This window comes from Argiope bruennichi, chromosome 7 (assembly GCF_947563725.1).
Source record: "Argiope bruennichi chromosome 7, qqArgBrue1.1, whole genome shotgun sequence".
NCBI lineage: Eukaryota > Metazoa > Arthropoda > Arachnida > Araneae > Araneidae > Argiope > Argiope bruennichi.
The window spans coordinates 51509289-51532897 of NC_079157.1; the positions used below are offsets into that span (position 1 = coordinate 51509289).

The window sequence follows — 23609 nt, forward strand, 5'->3', positions numbered from 1 at the left end:
TTGCATTTTTTAGAAATATTAGAAAATAAAATCTTGTAACCTCTAGCCCCAGCAACTGGATTGATATCACCAATTTTATTTGCAAATTAATTTCATCTGCTTGTTAATTCTTCAGAATGCTCTTTAATAATTGCACAGGTATAATTTAAAATAGTATTTACTTTTTTTGCTATAAATTGTAGTTTATCAATGCTGGCATGACATACTTTTGATATGAAGATCGAGCAACTGGTAGCCGAAGATGATGAATTTAATATTTCGTATTATCTAGTACATTTTGCAATATTTTGTCCAATAAACATTTTTTTTTAATTCATTATCCAGATTACTGGTCAGATATATGTCAGATTAATGAGTCGACTGTAATTTCAGAAGAAGAAAAAAAAAAAAAATCTATCTCGAGTAGATTTGCAATGTTGAGCTTCAACAGAATCTTGTCGAAATGTTGGTGCTAGTAAATTTTCTAATTTGTATACGACGAAATATAAATTTTGCTAGAATTCTCATCATTATTTAATATTCATTTCTATTCGAATAATTTTCATCGGCGATTTGCATTTTATTACCGATGTCTTTCTTACCTTGTCAAGTTAAGACATCGTGTTTTTAATGCTCCGTTTGTTCTTTTTGCTTTCCCTTTCTGTCATATTTTTTCCCCGCCGGAGTCCTCATTCTAAATATATATCCTCACACAACCAATTCCTCCTGCTCATTCATCGCAACCACCGGGCGAAGAGGTGCGCACAACTGTCCCGAAACACAAGGAAGGGACCACCAACAATCTTGTCTCGGTTCCTTGCATCGTTAGCATTGAGTACCGACGAACCTGCTAGGTGCACAGAAATAACAATCTGTGTTACGCGTTGCTGTGCTATTGTTGACAACGCAGTGCTTCGAGAAGCTACTTCGCAGCCGGCTTTTGTGTTTGTAGATCTTCATATAGTTGCCGTTTCATTGATTGTCAAGCATTGTCAGTGATCGTTCTGTGCATTGCAGTTAATGTTTCTGCGTTGGATTTAGTGTGTAATAAGGTTATTATTTTTATTTGTCTATGTTGTGCTACGAGAAATTTCTTTGCTGTTTGTATATAGCTCGTTTCTGTCGAAAGTTCTTGTATTCTTGTGATTCGTTCGTATAGTGCTACAAGAAATTTTTTTGTTGTTTGTTCATTTCAGTCGATAGTTCTCAGGAATATTCTGATATAATGCATTCTTAAGATTTGTTCGTATGGTACTATAAAAAATTTCTTTGCTATTTGGTCATTTCAGTTGATTGTTCTCAGGAATATTTTAATCATTCTTGCTGTTCGTTCGTATAGTGCTACAAAAAATTTCTTTGCTGTGCATTTTTTCTGTCGAAATATCTCAGGAATATTCTAATCTAGTGCATTCTTGCGATTCGTTTATATAACGCCACAAAACAATTTCTTTGCTGTGCATTATTTCTCTCAAAAGATCTCAGGAATATTCTAATCTAGTGCATTCTTGCGATTCTTTCGTATAGTGCTACAAGAAATTTCTTTGCTGTTTATTCATTTCAGTCGAAAGGTCTCAGGAATATTACTGATCCAGTACATTCTTACCATTTGTTCATAACCTATTATTGGAAGAAATTTCTTTGCTATTTGTGTATAGTTCATTTCTGTCGAAATCTCTCAAAATATTATTGATCGACATCACTTATACTTAGGATTATTTTACTGATTATATCACAATGTTGATTGCAAGGATTTTTTTTATTTTTCAGTAACTTTATTTTTATATCCTGTTTCATGTAGAGGTTTCATCTTAATTTCTCATCAACTTTTGGTGACATTTTGCTGTTAAAAATTGTCTTCAAAACAGAGAAATTTTTAAACCATTTTTGTCTTACCTGAACATTGATAATTTATAATCATATAAATTAACTTTGTAATACAAAGATATGATTTTATTGAGTGTCAACCTCTGACGATTTCACTGAAATATTTTGCACTGATTGGCCATAAAAGGAATTTTGACAAATGGTACTTTTACAGCCAATGAATTAATGTTAATTTTTTATCGAACATACAAATATACTTTTGAAGTTTGAGTTTTAAGTTATGAAATTGTGAATCCTACTACAATTTTAGCTACTTTGTGAATTACATTTCTACAAATCGAAGCGAAAACTGCTCAGTGTGAATTTTAAAAACGGTTGGTACCATTCTATGGCGATAAATCATCCTTTTTGAAATGCATATGACATCTGCATAGAAAACGCGAAAACTATAGAATCGTTTTTATGTTTTGAATAACTTTTATATGACATATTAGTAATCCAAGAACTATTTAGAACATGGCTTCCATTTTAGGAGATTCTGTGGATATGTGACTTTAATTACCCAGACAAAATTGCTTCCATTAAAAGAGCAAAAAAAACTTTGAATAGATATTAGTATTTATTTTGAACGAGAAGAAACGACAGTACGATGGATAGTATTAGTCCAGATACAATCAGTCGTCGATCTTCTTATCGTAGATCAGTGACACCAAATCGTAGTCTTCCCGCTCGAGCCGCGGGTTCGTATAAGAGACAAACAAGTTGCAGAGGTAAGTCTGAAGGAGGAAATTCTTAAACTTTCTGTAATTATATCAGTTATTTATGGACAGAAATCTCATTAGAAAAAATATGATTTCTAAGATATTGAAGTCCAGTTTTAAGTCTGAGATAGAAAAATTTCCCCTTTTCTTCTAAGAAATAATCCCTAAACTTAGAAATTTGTTTAGCTTCCTAATTAACCCTTTCTAAGGCCGTGGGAAGTACGCTTTCCACCAAATTTATCAATCTTTGTATGAAATTATGTAGGTTGGCATAAGTTCTGACAAATTTTTTTAAAATTGGATGCTTCAGTTCTTTATCTCAGACCAAATGATGTGTCTTGATTTGTTACTTAGTTATTAATTAACCAAATTAATTAATGAATCAAATTAAATTTATCTAATAAGCTAAATGAATCCTTTTTCTTATTCTAATTTCAAGCCTAAAAATATTTTAACATAATATGACTAGAAAAAAAATGGCCCTTTAAAGGGTTAAATGACATATCACATTTAGGATATTTATTATTATTATTATTATTAGCTATCTATATAAGAACATAAAGGTTACGTAAATACTGGTGAATGTGCAAGAGATTTTTGTCATTTAAATTATTTGATACTTTGAATAAATAGATTTAAATATCTGAATTTCGGTAATTTGATGCACCAATCTGACATGTTATTTACTACATTCGAAGTGGATTAAGATATTTTTAAACTTTTTTTAACATTGAGTCATTATTTTTATCTTAAAATCAAAATTGGAAGTTTTATTAAAGTCGAGGAAAACAGCGATTTCCTTAACGTAGCTTGAATGCCATTTAAATTTTTTTCTTAAAACTGATTCTGGCATGAAATATTCTTATTTTGAATATTTCATGTTCGAATTTAATATGAATTTTGTTCTAATATGAATTCAAAAAGTTCTCTTATTTTGAAATATTTTGCGTTTTTGAAAGAAATAACCGATGATATATATATTTTAAAATGAATTTATCAGAAATTTCTCATTTTTTTTGTTGCCATTATTTTTTTTAAGTAAATTTTTTGACATTTTGGCTGCTACCTGATTCATCTGAAAATCCTACTTGCCATCTAGTTAAATGATCCTTCTTTGTTGTAGTTAAGGTGTCTGATTAAGTTAAAAAGATGATTATTCCAGAAAATTTTCAAATTTTTTTTATGATCTAAAAATAGAGTCCAGATTTCGTAGATTCTAAAACAGACTTTCTTTTTAATATATGTAAGATAGAACTATAGATATAGTAGTTCCAATAATACACAACAAATAAAAATGAAATCAGAAACGGTGGTGTTTTTAACCGAAAATAAACGATTAATTTTATTTTTACCTTAAAATTCTCCAAAATAATATTTGATATGTTTATATTATATCTCTACTTACTCAACCGTAGTTTATTTTCGGTATTTCTGTTAAAAAAGCGTGAAAACTACACTTATTTCCAGCGCATTTGGATGAACTAATTTACAAGTAAAATATCTAAACGCATTTTCTAAAGAATGAATATTTCACAGTGATTTATTCACGGTAAACATAGTATCACAAAATTAATTCAATAAGATTTCATGAAATTTAACGTGCATGCACCCAGAATCTTTGAGGGTGTGATAGGCCGCGGATTTTAAGGTATCTTCATTTAGACATGTTTTACAGACACTTTAAATTCAAAACTTCGACAAAAAAAAATCATTAACGACAATTTCAAATGCTCATAAAATTTTTATTTATTAAAATAATTTTTTTGTGGTCTGTTACATTTTATATGGGTTAAGCAATATATAGATTTAAATTATATAGATAATAGATTAAGCAACATTAGATTTAAAAAGATTAAATATTTCCATTATTTTTTAATTTGCTCTGTTTTTTCTAACGTTGAAAATTTTGCTAAATTTTCATAAAATAAACAGTTTTTTTTTCAAAAACAAGGCAATAAGTGTATTTTTTTCTTCTAATAGCGACCTTTGTTTTAGCTATTTGGTAAAATAAAAAGGGTTTATATATCATTTTTTAAAAATCCGTTAAGTCGGATATCTTAAGAGATAGCAAAGAAAGACTCATATACTGATATATGATCCAAATCACTATCATAAATCAGGGCAACGAATGTATGAACTTGTACTTGTTATGCTTGTTAATTTTAATTTGCACGTAAGTCATTAATTGCTCATTTTACGTAACAGTATATTTAATTTGTTTAGCACTGGAGCATGTTAAAATGGTTTTTCTTAATTTAGAAAATGTTTTTTAGTGTACTTTCTTCCTTTATTAACATGATAATATAAATTGGCTGTCATATAATCTGTAAATTACGACGTGGTATTAAAACAAAAATCATTCGAAACTCTTCAGAGGCAAACTGTTAAATTTAGCACTTTCAAATTAATCCATCTTTATTTCTGAGGCAATAAATGCTTACTAAAAAGGATTTTTCAAATTTTTAACTAAAACTTAATTTTATTTTTTCCCCTTCAATAACTTCGTAACATGTTATTACATGAAATCTATTTTTTACATAATTTTAAAATTCGAAAAATGAGTTTTCCAGGAAATTTTTCTCTAATTTAAATAAATCAAAAAATATTTTAAATTTATTATATTTTACAACAAAATGTTTCATAGTTTAAGTCATCTTATTTATACACATGCGCATTGCAACGATATTGAATACTATACTCTTGCTATTTTTGATATTTTAAAAATAGAATAAAGATAAAAGAATCAAATTTTAAATATGTTACAATATTCCTAACGAGTGTTTCGAATCTATTTTAAAACCGAAATAAGACAAGAGTGCATTTTATTAATAAATTATTTAGCATTATCTCAAATATAAGTAGTTAAATATTTGCAACTCGAAAGTTTATTTATTCCTTGGGTACTAGTATCTTTATCCTCTTAGATTGTACAATCTGTATTATTTTTGATTCATTTCTTTTTAAAGTAAAATATTTCCGAATTTTAACATTTTTATTCTTCATTTTTTTTTCCTCTTCAATCATAACTTTTCATGTCAAAATTTTATAATGCCATATATGAGTGAACTTCTTTGTTATATGTAAATGAAGAAGTCAACTATTGAAATGTTTTAAAAACTTGCCACAAATTATAGAAATTTTGGAGCTTACGTTCTTGAGTAAAGTATTTCAAAAGAAAGTGCCACATTTAAAATTGTCACTCTTGAGTTCTTCTTTCTGTGTCTTGATTAATGCATAATCCTTTCCTTTAATTTTTATGCCCTGTAATTTATTTCAATGTAATATTCATTATTTCGAAAATAAAACACTGGGTTCGTTCGATTTTAGTTATCAATAAAAACCTGCTGGATTAATTAATATTTCGCCTGATGCTACTTCCAAATGTCTTAGCTATTTGTTTTTAGCTATTCGCTGTCAAATTTTGCTATAAAATAACGAGCGCAGATGGGCATTTATTTCAATTTCTAAATTTTTCTCAATTCATCATCCGTTTTCTTTATTTAAATTTCGAGACCAAGTTGTTTTGCTTTCTTGTTAATATCTCTTACCCCTGCTGTATTTTTTACTTTCAGTTAAGAAATGAGAGCAAACAAGTTGAATGCTGAAAAATGGCTGATTTCAACAATATTTTTACTTATTATTTTATCTTAATATAAGTAAGTCATTATAACTACATCTCTTTGTAAACGAATGGGCCAATTTCAATGAAACTAAACTTATTCTATAGGAGAAAAAAACATTTCAAATTGCAGAAGTTAAGTAAATATTAAAATAGTAATAATAAAAAAATGTCATTTTTTAATAAAAGTGTGATTAGTTTTTTAAATGTAAACTTACGCTAGAGATTTCTCAGCTTTTTCACTTCTTTATCACTAAAAGTTTCCCAACTCACTAATTTTTACTATTCCTCATACCAATTAGTATGAGCCAATAGGCATGAGAAATGGTAACAGTGGTATGGCAGCTGTGGTCTGTATTTCAGAACGGAGAATTACATTTATGATAGCCGATTCTACTAAAATGTGTGCTCATAAGGTGCACATTAAATCTGACATTGAGGGTCAAATTTCTCCTTGCAATGCGATGTTTAAATTTACAAAGTGCGTACTGTCTCGGGTGTTATCTTAATCACTAGAATGTCGTACAAAATTTTAGTCCTACCCAAAATAGCTGTTGTGCTATTTCAAAGCAGATCGACCTTTTATGATTTGAAACCTTATTTTCTATATCAGCTTTGTTTCGACCTCCGTACCAAAGATTTTTTTTTTAATTTTCCTTATACCACTGAATGATGATTACTGAATTTTCATATTTCGTTGAGTGATTATTAAATTTAAACGTTTCGATGTATAATTATTGAATTTTCACATTCTGTTGAAATGATTATTACATTTCAACATTTCGATGCATAATTATTGAATTTTCACATTCCGTTGAATGATTATTACATTTCAACATTTCGATGTATAATTATTGAATTTTCACATTCCGTTGAATGATTATTACATTTCAACATTTCGATGTATAATTATTGAATTTTCACATTCCGTTGAATGATTATTACATTTCAACATTTCGATGTATAATTATTGAATTTTCACATTCCGTTGAATGATTATTACATTTCAACATTTCGATGCATAATTATTGAATTTTCACATTCCGTTGAATGATTATTACATTTCAACATTTCGATGTATAATTATTGAATTTTCACATTCCGTTGAATGATTATTACATTTCAACATTTCGATGTATAATTATTGAATTTTCACATTCCGTTGAATGATTATTACATTTCAACATTTCGATGTATAATTATTGAATTTTCACATTCCGTTGAATGATTATTACATTTCAACATTTCGATGTATAATTATTGAATTTTCACATTCCGTTGAATGATTATTACATTTCAACATTTCGATGTATAATTATTGAATTTTCACATTCCGTTGAATGATTATTACATTTCAACATTTCGATGCATAATTATTGAATTTTCACATTCTGTTGAAATGATTATTACATTTCAACATTTCGATGCATAATTATTGAATTTTCACATTCCGTTGAATGATTATTACATTTCAACATTTCGATGTATAATTATTGAATTTTCACATTCCGTTGAATGATTATTAAATTTCAACATTTCGATGTATAATTTCTGAATTTTCAGATTCTGTTGAATAATTATTAAATTTCAACATTTTAATGTATAATTATTAAATTTTCAGATTCCGTTGAATGATTATTACATTTCTGCATTCTTGTATGGTTATTGAATTTTTCACGTTCCAATGAATGTATTTTTCCTCATGCTAATGATTGGTGATTATTGATTTCATTTTTACCCAAAAAATGGCTATTATTCTTCATAGTAATTTATGGTAGTTATTGAATTTTCCACTCACTGATTAATGTTAATTATTAAATACTTCGTCTGCAAATTAATAATGATTAATGTGTGTGTTATGACTTATGGCACTTTACAAGCCCACTGACAGTTATCTATCAGCGATTTAAGCCGAGTGAGCGTCTCTTGTTTTTTCAGTAGCGCCCTAGTAATAATGATTAATGAATTCTTATACTACCATTATTTGCACTTTTGAATAATTGATATCAAAATGTTTTACAATGTTATACATATATATGCTTACTATTAAGTCATAATACAGATATATTATATTTGTATTTATCTTCAAACCTATATAAATATCACATTAATTTTTCTAAGTCGAATAGCTCTTTGATATTAATGAAGAGTTGAAAGAACCTTGGAAATGCGGGCAAGTCATCGTTTTGGAAAAGTGCCCTCATTTGTGTGTGTTTTTATTTCTTTATTTAATTTTTTACGTGGAAGAATTTATTTTTTTGCTGATATAGTAATCCTTTTTTTTAGTTTTGAACCTTGGCTCATTTTATTTCAAATAACAACCTAGTCTTTCTCTGTTACAATGTGTGCTATAAATTATTTCGGGTTACTAATTTTATCCGATTCATGGTTGGGAATCGTGGGGGGGGGGGTATATTTATATAAAATGTGGAGCCAAACACTCGGAGAAAGGACGGAAATGTTTTTAGAATATTTATATACAAGTAATTTTTTTTTAACTAACATTTTTCATTTCAGATGAGATTGATATTTTTCTTTTCTGCTCGTAAAATAAATTTGCCCTTGAAATTTAATATGACTAAAACTTAGATGAAATTTATTGTTTGAATGGCAGCGAGTACATCATGTATAAGATGAATAAAATAATTTTCCTGGTTTGGAGGCATCTGGAATTAAAATTAATAAACGGAATGAAGCTAAATTTTGTATACAAATAGTGATTTGCACTGGAAGATGTATTCCGTAAAGAAATCTGCTAGAGTTGTCTTCCCGAAATGTTCAGGTTTTATCTCTCCCCTTCCTCATAAAAGTGTCGATTTTGGGATAGCTGTGAACGCCACGAGTACTCAGGTTTTTATTTTCACGTATGACAGCTGCTTACTTCAAAATATAGTATAGAAAATCAGTTTTGTTTATTAACTGTTTGACATTTAGGAATAACTAGCTTTTACCCGCGACTTCCTACGCGTGGAAATAGATTGGAATTTATAGCATCAATGGCTTTATCTTTTGTTACTCCTGCGCATGCTTGAATTTTCAACGCCAATTGGGGCAACACAAATGTATGAATTTTCTACGCCAGTTGGGGTAACGCAACATAGATTATAAATTTTTAATTTCCTTTATTCTGTTTTATTTTAATTCAAAAGTACTTCAGAATGAATATCCAAAAGATCGATTCATTAACAATGTTTCATTTTAAATGTATCAAACACTAAGAAAATAAACAGAATCGTTTGAAATAATAGTCAAAATCATATTAAGCCTAATCTCATTGGCGTGGGAAAAAAACAAACCCTGAAGCTTTATTCATTTGGCGATTTTTGGCGTGAATGTTAGTTTTTTAATTAATAAACAATTAATCCCTGAATTAAACGAATAAATAGTAGCCTATGTCCTATTCCAGACTATATCTCTCAGCTAAATTTCATCCAATTCTGTTCAGCCGTTCTGGCCTGATTGACTAACAAACATGAATCCATCCGTCCAAACTTTCACATTTATAATAGTAGTATAGATATTTGCGAAAGATTGATTTTTAGCGTGAATCGAGCGTTTTTTACCGAATATAACGTGCGGTGATTGGTTACTGGTATGCGGTTATATTAGTAGCGGAAAATCAAATATTTTGGACTCCTTTTATCCGACTAATAGAGACCTAAATTTGACATAAGACTAGATTGCAAAGATAAGATCACATTCCAAATTTAACTCATTCTAATTTTGAGTTATCACTTTTAAAAGCATGAGAAGCTACAGAACAACAGACGGCCAACCCTTTAACCGATTAGATTCAAAATATGATAAGAATCTACTCTTTAGAAACTAGAATTGTAAACCAAATTTCATTTACCAAATTTGTTGCGCTTTTATTACATTTACAGGCATACGAGCGTACTTACAAACCAAATTTCATTTACCAAATTTATTGTGCTTTTATTACATTTACAGGCATACGAACGTACTTACATACCAAATTTCATTTACCAAATTTATTGTGCTTTTATTGCATTTACAGGCATACGAACGTACTTACATACCAAATTTCATTTACCAAATTTATTGTGCTTTTATTACATTTACAGGCATACGAACGTACTTACATACCAAATTTCATTTACCAAATTTATTGTGCTTTTATTACATTTACAGGCATACGAACGTACTTACATACCAAATTTCATTTACCAAATTTGTTGTGCTTTTATTACATTTACAGGCATACGAACGTACTTACATACCAAATTTCATTTACCAAATTTGTTGTGCTTTTATTGCCTTTACAGGCATACGAACGTACTTACATACCAAATTTCATTTACCAAATTTATTGTGCTTTTATTACATTTACAGGCATACGAGCGTACTTACAAACCAAATTTCATTTACCAAATTTATTGTGCTTTTATTACATTTACAGGCATACGAACGTACTTCCATACCAAATTTCATTTACCAAATTTATTGTGCTTTTATTGCATTTACAGGCATACGAACGTACTTACATACCAAATTTCATTTACCAAATTTATTGTGCTTTTATTACATTTACAGGCATACGAACGTACTTACATACCAAATTTCATTTACCAAATTTATTGTGCTTTTATTGCATTTACAGGCATACGAACGTACTTACATACCAAATTTCATTTACCAAATTTATTGCGCTTTTATTGCATTTACAGGCATACGAACGTACTTACATACCAAATTTCATTTACCAAATTTATTGTGCTTTTATTGCATTTACAGGCATACGAACGTACTTACATACCAAATTTCATTTACCAAATTTATTGTGCTTTTATTGCATTTACAGGCATACGAACGTACTTACATACCAAATTTCATTTACCAAATTTATTGTGCTTTTATTGCATTTACAGGCATACGAACGTACTTACATACCAAATTTCATTTACCAAATTTATTGTGCTTTTATTGCATTTACAGGCATACGAACGTACTTACATACCAAATTTCATTTACCAAATTTATTGTGCTTTTATTGCATTTACAGGCATACGAACGTACTTACATACCAAATTTCATTTACCAAATTTATTGTGCTTTTATTGCATTTACAGGCATACGAACGTACTTACATACCAAATTTCATTTACCAAATTTATTGTGCTTTTATTGCATTTACAGGCATACGAACGTACTTACATACCAAATTTCATTTACCAAATTTATTGTGCTTTTATTGCATTTACAGGCATACGAACGTACTTACATACCAAATTTCATTTACCAAATTTATTGTGCTTTTATTACATTTACAGGCATACGAACGTACTTACATACCAAATTTCATTTACCAAATTTATTGTGCTTTTATTGCATTTACAGGCATACGAACGTACTTACATACCAAATTTCATTTACCAAATTTATTGTGCTTTTATTGCATTTACAGGCATACGAACGTACTTACATACCAAATTTCATTTACCAAATTTATTGTGCTTTTATTGCATTTACAGGCATACGAACGTACTTACATACCAAATTTCATTTACCAAATTTATTGTGCTTTTATTACATTTACAGGCATACGAACGTACTTACATACCAAATTTCATTTACCAAATTTATTGTGCTTTTATTGCATTTACAGGCATACGAACGTACTTACATACCAAATTTCATTTACCAAATTTATTGTGCTTTTATTACATTTACAGGCATACGAACGTACTTACATACCAAATTTCATTTACCAAATTTATTGTGCTTTTATTGCATTTACAGGCATACGAACGTACTTACATACCAAATTTCATTTACCAAATTTATTGTGCTTTTATTACATTTACAGGCATACGAACGTACTTACATACCAAATTTCATTTACCAAATTTGTTGTGCTTTTATTGCATTTACAGGCATACGAACGTACTTACATACCAAATTTCATTTACCAAATTTATTGTGCTTTTATTGCATTTACAGGCATACGAACGTACTTACATACCAAATTTCATTTACCAAATTTATTGTGCTTTTATTGCATTTACAGGCATACGAACGTACTTACATACCAAATTTCATTTACCAAATTTATTGTGCTTTTATTACATTTACAGGCATACGAACGTACTTACATACCAAATTTCATTTACCAAATTTGTTGTGCTTTTATTACATTTACAGGCATACGAACGTACTTACATACCAAATTTCATTTACCAAATTTGTTGTGCTTTTATTGCCTTTACAGGCATACGAACGTACTTACATACCAAATTTCATTTACCAAATTTATTGTGCTTTTATTACATTTACAGGCATACGAGCGTACTTACAAACCAAATTTCATTTACCAAATTTATTGTGCTTTTATTACATTTACAGGCATACGAACGTACTTCCATACCAAATTTCATTTACCAAATTTATTGTGCTTTTATTGCATTTACAGGCATACGAACGTACTTACATACCAAATTTCATTTACCAAATTTATTGTGCTTTTATTACATTTACAGGCATACGAACGTACTTACATACCAAATTTCATTTACCAAATTTATTGCGCTTTTATTGCATTTACAGGCATACGAACGTACTTACATACCAAATTTCATTTACCAAATTTATTGTGCTTTTATTGCATTTACAGGCATACGAACGTACTTACATACCAAATTTCATTTACCAAATTTATTGTGCTTTTATTACATTTACAGGCATACGAACGTACTTACATACCAAATTTCATTTACCAAATTTATTGTGCTTTTATTGCATTTACAGGCATACGAACGTACTTACATACCAAATTTCATTTACCAAATTTATTGTGCTTTTATTGCATTTACAGGCATACGAACGTACTTACATACCAAATTTCATTTACCAAATTTATTGTGCTTTTATTGCATTTACAGGCATACGAACGTACTTACATACCAAATTTCATTTACCAAATTTATTGTGCTTTTATTACATTTACAGGCATACGAACGTACTTACATACCAAATTTCATTTACCAAATTTATTGTGCTTTTATTACATTTACAGGCATACGAACGTACTTACATACCAAATTTCATTTACCAAATTTGTTGTGCTTTTATTACATTTACAGGCATACGAACGTACTTACAAACCAAATTTCATTTACCAAATTTATTGTGCTTTTATTGCATTTACAGGCATACGAACGTACTTACATACCAAATTTATTGTGCTTTTATTACATTTACAGGCATACGAACGTACTTACCAACCGATTCAAATTTATGCGAATCTAGGTTACAGATACTAAACTTGTGGGCTAAAAAAATTTTTTAAATCTAGTTCTTTATTTTTTTAAATCTTTTTTTACTTCCTCTAAAAGAATTTCGTACCAAATTTGCTAGATATCTACAAATTTGATGTTAAGATTTTAAGCCAAATTTTATACATCTAACTCAGAATGCTTTTGGTTATGGTATTCACAGATAGACATAATTCCCAAAATGTGTTTTTCGGATTTAGGAAGATCTGAAATATGAAGACTTGTCAAAATCCTGAACTCGAATTTTATGACGATTACAATAAGTATATTTTATGTATGAGAAAGTAATGAAGAAAATAATATTTACCAAAATACCACTGTTGGAGAATCTTGTTCACTGAGAAGACAAGTATACGGAAAACGTCACACATGTGTTAGAGAAATTTAGTACCGATTAGGAAAAGATTATTTTCTACGAGTTTCATACTTTGTCATTCATTCCTGCGTTTTTTTGTTTTTTTTTAACCCCTCGAACATGGATGGAACTTTTCAATAATCCGTTTATTATGAGCTTTCATTGCAATTATTGAACTGTAGGCTTCGACATACAAAAATCGCTCTTATCAATGATTCTTGTTATTATTATTTTTTTTTTTTTTTCGAAATACATCTTTGCCTTTTACGGTGTGTATATACAATCTGATTTTATTCCATTCATTAGGCTTAGAATTAAACCTCAATAGTCTTAAACAGATTCCACCAAATAGGGAAGGTTATTAAATGATAACTCTATATCATTATTAAGTATACTTCCTCTGTTACAAAAAACAATCTTCCAGATTTAAAAAAAACTGTCCCTCAGTAATTCCGAATATCAATTAATTGTCCCGATTTACTATGGATTGCTTACATCAGTATTGGTTATTATTGTAAGATATGCTTAAAATATTTTTAAATTTAATTAAAAATTAAAAGCAATTTTATTATTTTTTAAAAATTTAATTAAAAATAGAAAGCAATTTTATTATTTTTTAAAAATTTAATTAAAAATAGAAAGCAATTTTATTATTTTTTTAAAAATTTAATTAAAAATAGAAAGCAATTATATTATTTTTTAAAAATTTAATTAAAAATAGAAAGCAATTATATTATTTTTTAAAAATTTAATTAAAAATAGAAAGCAATTATATCGTTATTTTTTAATTTAGTTGAAATTAGAAAGCAATTATATTGTCATTTTTAAAAATTTAATTTAACATGGAAAACAATTATTTTTTAAAATTCAATTGAAGATAGAAAGCAATTATATTATCACTTTTAAAATTTAATTAAACACAGAAAGCAATTATATTGTTACTTTTTTAAATTTAATTAAAAATAGAAAACAATTATATTGTTATTTTTTTAAATTTTAACATGTAATATTTTTTTTTTTTTGTTCTTATCGTTTTCGGAAACTGAAGGAACTAAATTAATTTAAATTATAATTAAATGTTTAAAAAATCCCTCTGAGGTGCATATTCCCATTCTCCAAAATATATATGTGAAAGTCTGGTAACTATAGCCAGCAGCCTGGCCTATAGAACGCCAATACGCACAAAGACGTACAGATACATTTACCTTAATTATTAGTATAGATTCACATTCCTGTAAAGAGAGTACGCTCGTTCTTTAGTTTAATGACCAGTGGCCTAAGTATTTTTTCTGTGAAATCTATGAATAAAAATTCTTTCGTTGCTGTCTTATTAAATCTGCCTCCATCTTCCAATTTCTTTATATGAAAGTCTGCGTTTCAATAAATGAGATCCACGGAACTCTTTCGAATGAAGCTCTATTCCATGTTTATCCCAACTCTTTCATCCACATTGAGCTCTTGCCAAATTAATCCTTCTTAATATTTCCCTCCTACTCTTCCACCAAGGTTATCCCTGAGAATTGAACAATTTATATTTCTGTGAAAGAAAGATGCATCCATCTTAATAATCAACGTATCTTGTCTTACTTCCGCACTGCTCGGAATTTTGGACTTCGCTCAAAATGTGGATGCATATCGCCTTCCTTTTTTTTCGGTCGCGTTCCACCTTTGTCTATCCGTGCCAAATGGTTTTTCGCCGGTTCTTTGAAACGTAGTATGAGACTTTTGCGGAGATGTCATCAACGTATGAGCCGAGAAAAAGAGCTATTATTATCTCTGGCTTAGAAAGATATCAGTTGGTCTCATTTAGATCTTACTCAATGGTTAAGCGTATGAAGTGTGAAATGGACAATTCCTGTAATATTATTATGGGATGGACACTTAAACCTTGTGACCAGACATTCCCTATTAGTTTGAACAATCCGGTTAATTTGCGTTTATGCCCCTGATTGTTCCAAATTACTCAATATAATTGACTTCAGTTTTGAATATAAAATGCAAAATTAGTAATTAATGGGGTATTTTGATAGGAAGTTCAGTTAAGTTTGGAATTTGTTCCAAAATAGCTGAAGTAGTCTCCCAGATTTCAAAAATTTATCTCGGCGAGCTAGAAAGCAAAGGTACAAAGATAAAGGAAGGTAACGGTTCCTTTACATCTAAGTTACTATTTAACAACATAAATTGTTGATGTTAGAAACAATAAAAATGAGGGCTTGAAAATCACTCTTCAACCCCTAACTTCTAAGATATCGGAGTTATCGAAAAACTTCAAATAAAAAAGCTGTTCGTTTTAATGAGGCTCTAATCTGGAAAATTGAATTTATTTTTCTATCTTCAATATTGAGAAAGTTATAGGGAAATAAAAATTTCAACCCTCTATTTCCACCCCCTTTGAGATAGATGGCCCGTTTACGAATTCGTCCGAGATTTTTACATTTCTAATAGCATATTCCAAGCCAAAAAGTTTTGTTTTTTTTTAAATCCAAGTGACAACTTAATCCAACCTAACAAATAACAACATAATCCATAAAATCCAAACAAAATTAATCTAGTTCACAAGATAACATGTTCAAAGCGTTATATGCATATATATAAATGATATTTTAAACTCTTAATTTAACCAAACTAATTTCCAAAACTTTATCCTAATTTATCCCACAGTAAAATATTCTCTTGTTTTCTGATCTCATTCCACGTAAAAATTACTGCGCAATCAATCTATGTCTCAAATGAAAGTGATCCCTTCGGTGCCCTTGAAAAGGTGTCGAAGGTCACCACGTGTATTGAATTGGCACATGGCCGGAAATCCCATGTTATATAACCCCTCAGGGGCTCACCTACTATAGGTGAGTACGGGTGTCCCAATCCCGAGGTTCCCAGGGATCTATACTCCTTTTACGTTTATTCTCCTCTGAACCTGCTGCTGTCTGCTGTATCTCTTCCATCCCTCGACGGCAAGCGAGGGAGCTCTCCATGAGAAGCTGTTGCCGCTCTGTTTGCTTCTTGCTTCTCATGGACAGCCAAAACCCCACGTGTTGGCCGTGCGTGGCGACCCATTTGAAAGACGAGTGGTGCACTGTGGTCCCCTGTGCATCAATCGGCTGGTAGCTAGTCACCTGAGTGGCTAGTCTGCTAGGGATCAAGCGAAGGGGTTACTCCTTGGGCTTGGCGTTAAGGGTGGTCACTGTCCCCGGGGGTAACTCCGAGCGTATAGGCAACCGATTAGCACCAAGGTAAGCGCCGATGCTGGGAATGGCCAGAGCCGGTGGCTGCCTTCCCTTGTTGGGCTCCGTGGTGGGCGGTGCCGTCGGACCTGAATTTTTATCTATATCGCATGGGCTCCTCCCGGAAATCTCCCTTCAGTGGGCATCGAAAACAAATTCATTTCACTCCTCCATCATTCGATACATTTTTTGTCATTAAAAGAGTTTCTGATAAGCAAGAAACATTCAATAATGTTTCGCCTTTTCTCGTACAAAAAGCAATTGCAGCTGTTGTCGGTGAAGTTGAATCCATCCGTAAAATGCGTTCAGGTGATTTGCTGGTGGAAGTCTGCTCGAAAAAGCAAGCCCAGCAAATCATAAAATTAAAAGCTTTGGCAACAATACCTGTCACTGTTAGCTCCCACATGTCACTTAACTATTCAAGAGGTGTAATTACATGTGGAGAGCTGTTTAACGTTCCTCTTGAGGAAATAACTATGGAACTCAAGCCACAAGGAGTGACAAATGTACGCCAGATCAATATTCGCAGGGATGGACAACTCCTTCCCACAAAACATTATATTATTACTTTTCATACTCCGAAGCTACCAGAATTTTTATACGCAGGATACATAAAATTACCCGTACGACAATATATCCCAAATCCTCTACGATGTTTTCAATGCCAGCGTTTCGGTCATTCGAAAACTAACTGCCGCGGGACCCTCACTTGCGCCCGTTGTGCAGAAAAAGGCCATGATAGCCAGCAGTGTTGCGCACCCGAAAAATGTGTAAACTGCGGAGGTAATCATACTTCATTTTCTAGAAATTGTGAACGTTGGCAACAAGAAAAACAAATAACAGCAATAAAAACGAAGGAAAATTTATCCTATCCTGAAGCTAGAAAGAAAGTTCTAGCTCAAACACCCTCACCTGATTTAACATATGCATCTGTAGTAAGAAAATCTTTTTGTACAAATTGTTCTTGTAAGAATTGTGTTAAATACTCCACCGAAAACAAAAATACAGATAAATCCTCTGAATCTGAAACTGAACCTACTGCAAAAAATATTCCTGACAATATCAAACCTGCTAAATCGAAATCGAATTCAAAATCCCAAAATTCACTGAAACTAAAGCTTGCAAAACGTGGCTCTTCGTCAATACAGCTGCCTTCAAAATTAAAATTATCAAAAACACAGAAATCCGTCGCACTGGGACTGGCGACGCAGGGTATCGTCCATAAGGATTTAACATCCATTTTTGGTGGCGCACCCAAAAGTCCCGATATCATTGAACTCCATCCATCTGAAGGGGATGACGATGAATTAGAAATGAGTTGCGATGTTTCACCAACTCAAACAACTGATAGCGACCTCTCTTCTAATACAAAACTCTCTTAATGGGTACTTTCCTTTCATGGAATTGTCGTGGCATTCGTTCCAAACTTCCTGATATCAAGTCCATCTTTAACAAATTTCATCCCATTTGTCTTGGTGTTCAAGAAACCTTTTTGACACCAAGCATTCCTATTAAACTACGCGGATACAGCTGTGTGCGGAAAGATGCAGACACAGAATCTCGCATTTCTGGAGGTGTCTGTATCTTCACTTCTAACCTTTATCCGAGCACACCTCTAACTCTACATACATCTCTACAGGCTGTGGCTGTACAAGTTCATGTACGGACATTAGTCACAGTCTGCTGTCTTTACTTACCACCTCATGCAGTTATATGTCAGCAAGATCTTGATAACCTAGTAGACCAGCTTCCCTCACCATTTCTCTTACTGGGCGACTTTAACGGACATAGTACATTGTGGGGTTCAGAAAGTACAAACTCTCGAGGGCGGAAAATTGAGCAGTTTATTTCTAACAACTGTCTCTGTCTGCTCAATACTGAACAGAAAACGTACTTCCATGAACCCACACGTAGCTTCCATACACTTGATCTGGCCATATGTTCTCCTGAACTCTTGCCGTTGCTTAAATTTTCAGTCAGTAATGATCTATACAATAGTGATCATTTTCCAGTTATTGTCTCATATGCTCAAGGAGGAAATAAGACTCTACGTCCTCCACGTTTTTTATTCCATCGAGCAAACTGGGATATGTTTATGTACTCAGCAGACATCTCACAGGCTATGGTCAGTATTCCAGACATCACAGAAGCAGTTCAACATGTCATTCAAACAATTATAAAAGCCGCTAATAACACCATACCAAAATCTTCCTCGCGTCTAAGGAAGTTTTACAAACCGTGGTGGAATAAAGAATGCCACGACAGCCATAAGAATCAAAAGAAACTATGGAATATTTTTAGACGATACCCAACAACAGAGAATCTTGTCGCTTTTAAAAGAGCCAAAGCGCTTGCTCGCCGCATTCGCCGACGTAGTCAAAGGGAATCATGGATAAAATTTATATCATCCATCACATCTTCTACTTCCAGTAAACATTTATGGAGGAAAGTAAAGGCTGCTAATGGGATTTATAGTGAATCATCCATCCCTGTTTTAAAAATCGGAACTGAGATGCACTCTTTCCCATTAGACATAGCCAATATTCTTGGTCATGCATTCGCACAGGTTTCCGCTATGGATTCTTATAGTCCTGAATTTCTGGCAATTAAGAATCCAGCGGAACGGTTATCATTGCATTTTAATGACCGAAGTTCCTACCCATACAACTGTGAGTTTAGGATGTTTGAATTAAAAGCCGCCTTATCTCAAGCCCATGATACAAGTCCTGGGCCGGATGGAATCACATATAGTATGCTTCGCCATTTGAATGAAAACTCACTTTCCAACCTACTATTTTTATTTAATAGAATCTGGACGGAGCAGAAGTACCCATCACAATGGCGTGAAGCTATTGTGATTCCAATCCTAAAACCTGGCAAGGAATCTTCAAATCCTCTGAGCTACAGGCCAATTGCTCTAACAAGTTGCATTTGTAAAACCTTTGAGCGCATGGTCAACGCTCGTCTTATCTTTGAATTGGAGAAACAAGGATGCATTCCCCCGTTGCAGAGTGGTTTCCGGAGAGGTCGTTCCACCTTCGACAATCTCATTTTACTGGAAACCCAGATCCGTAACGCTTTTGTTAAGAGGAATCACCTTGTCTCCATATTTTTTGATATAGAAAAGGCCTATGACCGTGCTTGGCGCTTTGGAATACTTTCAACACTTTTTAACTGTGGTTTTAGGGGAAACCTACCTGTGTTTTTACAGAACTTTTTATCTCATCGGACTTTCAGAGTTCGTGTAGGCAACTTTTATTCCGATTCTTTTATTCAAGCTGAGGGAGTTCCGCAGGGAAGTGTCCTCAGTGTCACGCTTTTTATCGCTCATCTTAGTCAAATTTTAACAAGCTTACCTTCATCTGTACATGCCAGCCTTTATGTTGACGATCTGCAGATATCATGCCAAGATAGCGATATGAATGTAATTGAACAACATTTACAAACTGCCGTAGATAAATTAGTATCTTGGTGCGATAACAATGGGCATACTATCTCTCCGGAGAAGAGCCGATGTGTCCACTTTTGCCGGAAAAGAAAGCTTCACCTTGATCCGAATATACATATTCGAAATACTCAAATCCCTGTGGTGAACGAAGTACGGTTTTTAGGAGTGATTCTTGATAGGAAGCTCACCTTCCTGCCGCATATCTTATATTTACGGAAGAAGTGTGAGAAATCATTGAACATTTTAAAAGTGCTTTCGAAAACATCTTGGGGTGCCGATCGAACCTCCTTAATCCGTATTTACCAAGCAGTAATTCTTTCCCGAATTGACTATGGTTGTATGGTGTATGGTTCCGCCTGCCCATTAGTTTTGAGGCGACTGGATACCATTCACCATTCTGCTCTGCGTATCTGTTCAGGGGCATTCCGTACTTCTCCGGTTGAAAGCCTATACGTTATATGCCATCAACTTCCTCTAAGTTTAAGGCGTAAGAAATTGTCTGCCATATTTTATTTTCGAACAAAATCTGTTCTCAAACATCCTTTAGGCCAATTGTCACTGCCAGTTGGTCTTCGTCGACTGTATAATGCCCGTCCTTCGAACATGCTTCCCTTTTTGGAGAGAACAAAAATACTCCTTCATGACTCGGACCTTAACGATACTCGTGTTAGAGCTGTGGATTTCCTTAATTTCCCACCCTGGGATATCCCGCAATTTTCTTATTTGAATCCTTTTCTTGGATTCGATAAGTCCTCAACAGCTACTGTTGTTCTCCAGCAGATCTTTTTATACCATCGCTATCAGTATTCTACTTTTGCCCCAATTTTCACGGATGGCTCGAAATCGGATGATTATGTCGGTTGTGGAATCATACTTCCATCCGATACACTGAGCCACCGTCTTCATAATTGCTGCTCCGTCTTTACAGCTGAGTTGGTAGCAATTTTCTGTGCCCTCCAGAAAATTGGATCATCCTGTCAGCGTCATTTTATCATCTATACCGATAGCATGAGTGCTTTGGAGACACTTTCACATTATCACAATCGGATGCATCCGGTTGCGATTAAAATTTTATTCACTTTGCGAGTTTTGAAAAATGATGGCTTCCAAATAAATTTCTGTTGGGTTCCGAGTCATGTTGGTATCTTCGGGAATGAGAAGGCAGATTTAACCGCAAAATCTGCAACGACCTTTTTAAGTATAGGACTTCCCTTTTGTGACATCAAAAGGTCTATTGATCATCATTTTGTTTCTGTTTGGCAAAAATCGTGGGACCTGCAGATCAGAAATAAATTGCATTCTGTTGAAACGAACATTGTTTCTTGGCCTGTTCATCCTATACGTGAGATGGATGTTAAATTGACTCGTCTCCGTATAGGACATACACGTTTCACACATAAGCATCTTATATTTGGCCAAAATACACCTATGTGCAACAGTTGCAAAGTTGATTTTACTGTTCGTCATGTTTTAATTGAATGCCCAGTTTTTGATTCTTATCGTGCTCGTTTTTTTACCTCGGCGTCTTTGACATTACAAGACCTGGTGGGTGTAAAATACCACCTAAATATTTTTAATTTTTTAAAAGCTATTGGCTTTTTTACTTGCATTTGACATCTTTTTTCTCCTTTTGTATTATGAGAGATGAAATGAATAATTTCTTTGCATTGAATTTTTATGAATCATAGTTAAAAATTTTAAGATTCTAATCGAGTTTGTTTCATCATTTTTCTTTTCTTTTTTTAACTTTACACCCCTGATATTGTTTTTAACAAATGAATGTTTTATAAACCTTTGTATTTTAACAAATGAATGTTTTATAAACCATTTGATTGGCGCAGCATAGCCAAGCATGGCTCTTGCGCCAGAAACCAACACAAACCAAACCCATGTTATATAAGACTACTGATAATTTCTTTCGGCCCTTTTTCGCTTCTTTCTTACTTCTGCTTTTGTGGCGTGCTGCGTCTGCTTGTAAATAAATTGCCTTCCCGAGATGGATATTAAAGAGAGAATAAAACGAAATTAAAAATACAACGTCTCGTCTATGTCTTCAAACCTGCACTCTGCTTCAACCAAAATACTGACTGTTACATATTATTTAGCCGACAGGATTCGAAATCTATTACATATATATATATAAACTTTTGAACAGAGGGTGGCTTTGGGTTCTAAGTACTATGATCGGTAACGAACTGCAGAAATATTTTGCAGTCGTCATGAGAACCATTGTAATTGGTTGTTTTCCTATAGGAATCTGCCTAAAAGTATCCCGCAATAATTCCGAATATCAGTTAATTGTCCCGATTTACTCAGGATTGTTGCCATTAATGTTGAATATTATTTAGGAAAGCAGTAATTCATTCCGTACTTTGGTGTGAAGTTCGCTACACTTCGTGATTTCTGTTGCATTTCTTTTCTTTTGTTTATCAATTTTTGTCCTAGATATATTCCGAATTGTAATTAAATATTACGAATTTTCTCAAATTTTAATGATATATAAATAATACTGTTAAAAGGAGATGCGAACTAGATTTAGGTTTTAACCTTACAGATCATCTTGTAGCCATTTGGCTTCAAGTTTTTATTTCCTTGTCTAAGCTTTATATGAATGTTCCAAAGAGCAATAATGAGTGTTTGGAAATCTTTTTTTTTAAATGCTTTTTCATAAACATTTGTAGAAAAGACCGATGTATGGCAATAGCGGTCTAGAATCAGATTTAAACTGGAAACTTGGGAAAATATCAAGATAGCTGTTGTAAAAGTATATTTAACATTAAAAATATCATCAAAATAATTTTTTTATTGTAAAAAATATATTGGTGAAAAATAGTTTTTATTTTTAATGCAGAATTGTTATAGTAATTTGTGTCGCTGTTATTGTTTAAATCATAATACAATCAATCAGCGCATTTAAATTTTTAAAAACATTTCACGAAAAAAATAACTAACAATTTTTTTTTAATAATTTTCCTAAATTATATGCAACTGTTCAAAACACATATTTAAAAAAAAAAAAGATAAAAAGCCATTTATTTTAGGGTTAAAAAATATTACCTTTTGAAGAATGCAGCCTTCCATCTTTTAAAATACATTAAACGGATCTT

General features: G+C 31.9%; 1 protein-coding gene across 2 annotated transcripts in view; it reads left to right on the top strand.

The window, feature by feature from the left end:
- The window catches only part of LOC129974925 (protein SSUH2 homolog), a 96090-nt gene that overhangs the window by 24802 nt on the left and 47679 nt on the right, over nt 1–23609 (top strand). The window contains exon 1 of one of the 2 annotated variants that reach the window (XM_056087724.1): nt 1822–2573. The exons of the other annotated variant lie outside the window; for it this stretch is intronic. Coding sequence (XP_055943699.1) covers nt 2453–2573 — 121 coding nt within the window. The 5' untranslated portion in view covers nt 1822–2452. Of the gene's footprint in view, nt 1–1821; nt 2574–23609 lie in introns of those variants that run through there. 2 annotated transcript variants of the gene reach the window in all.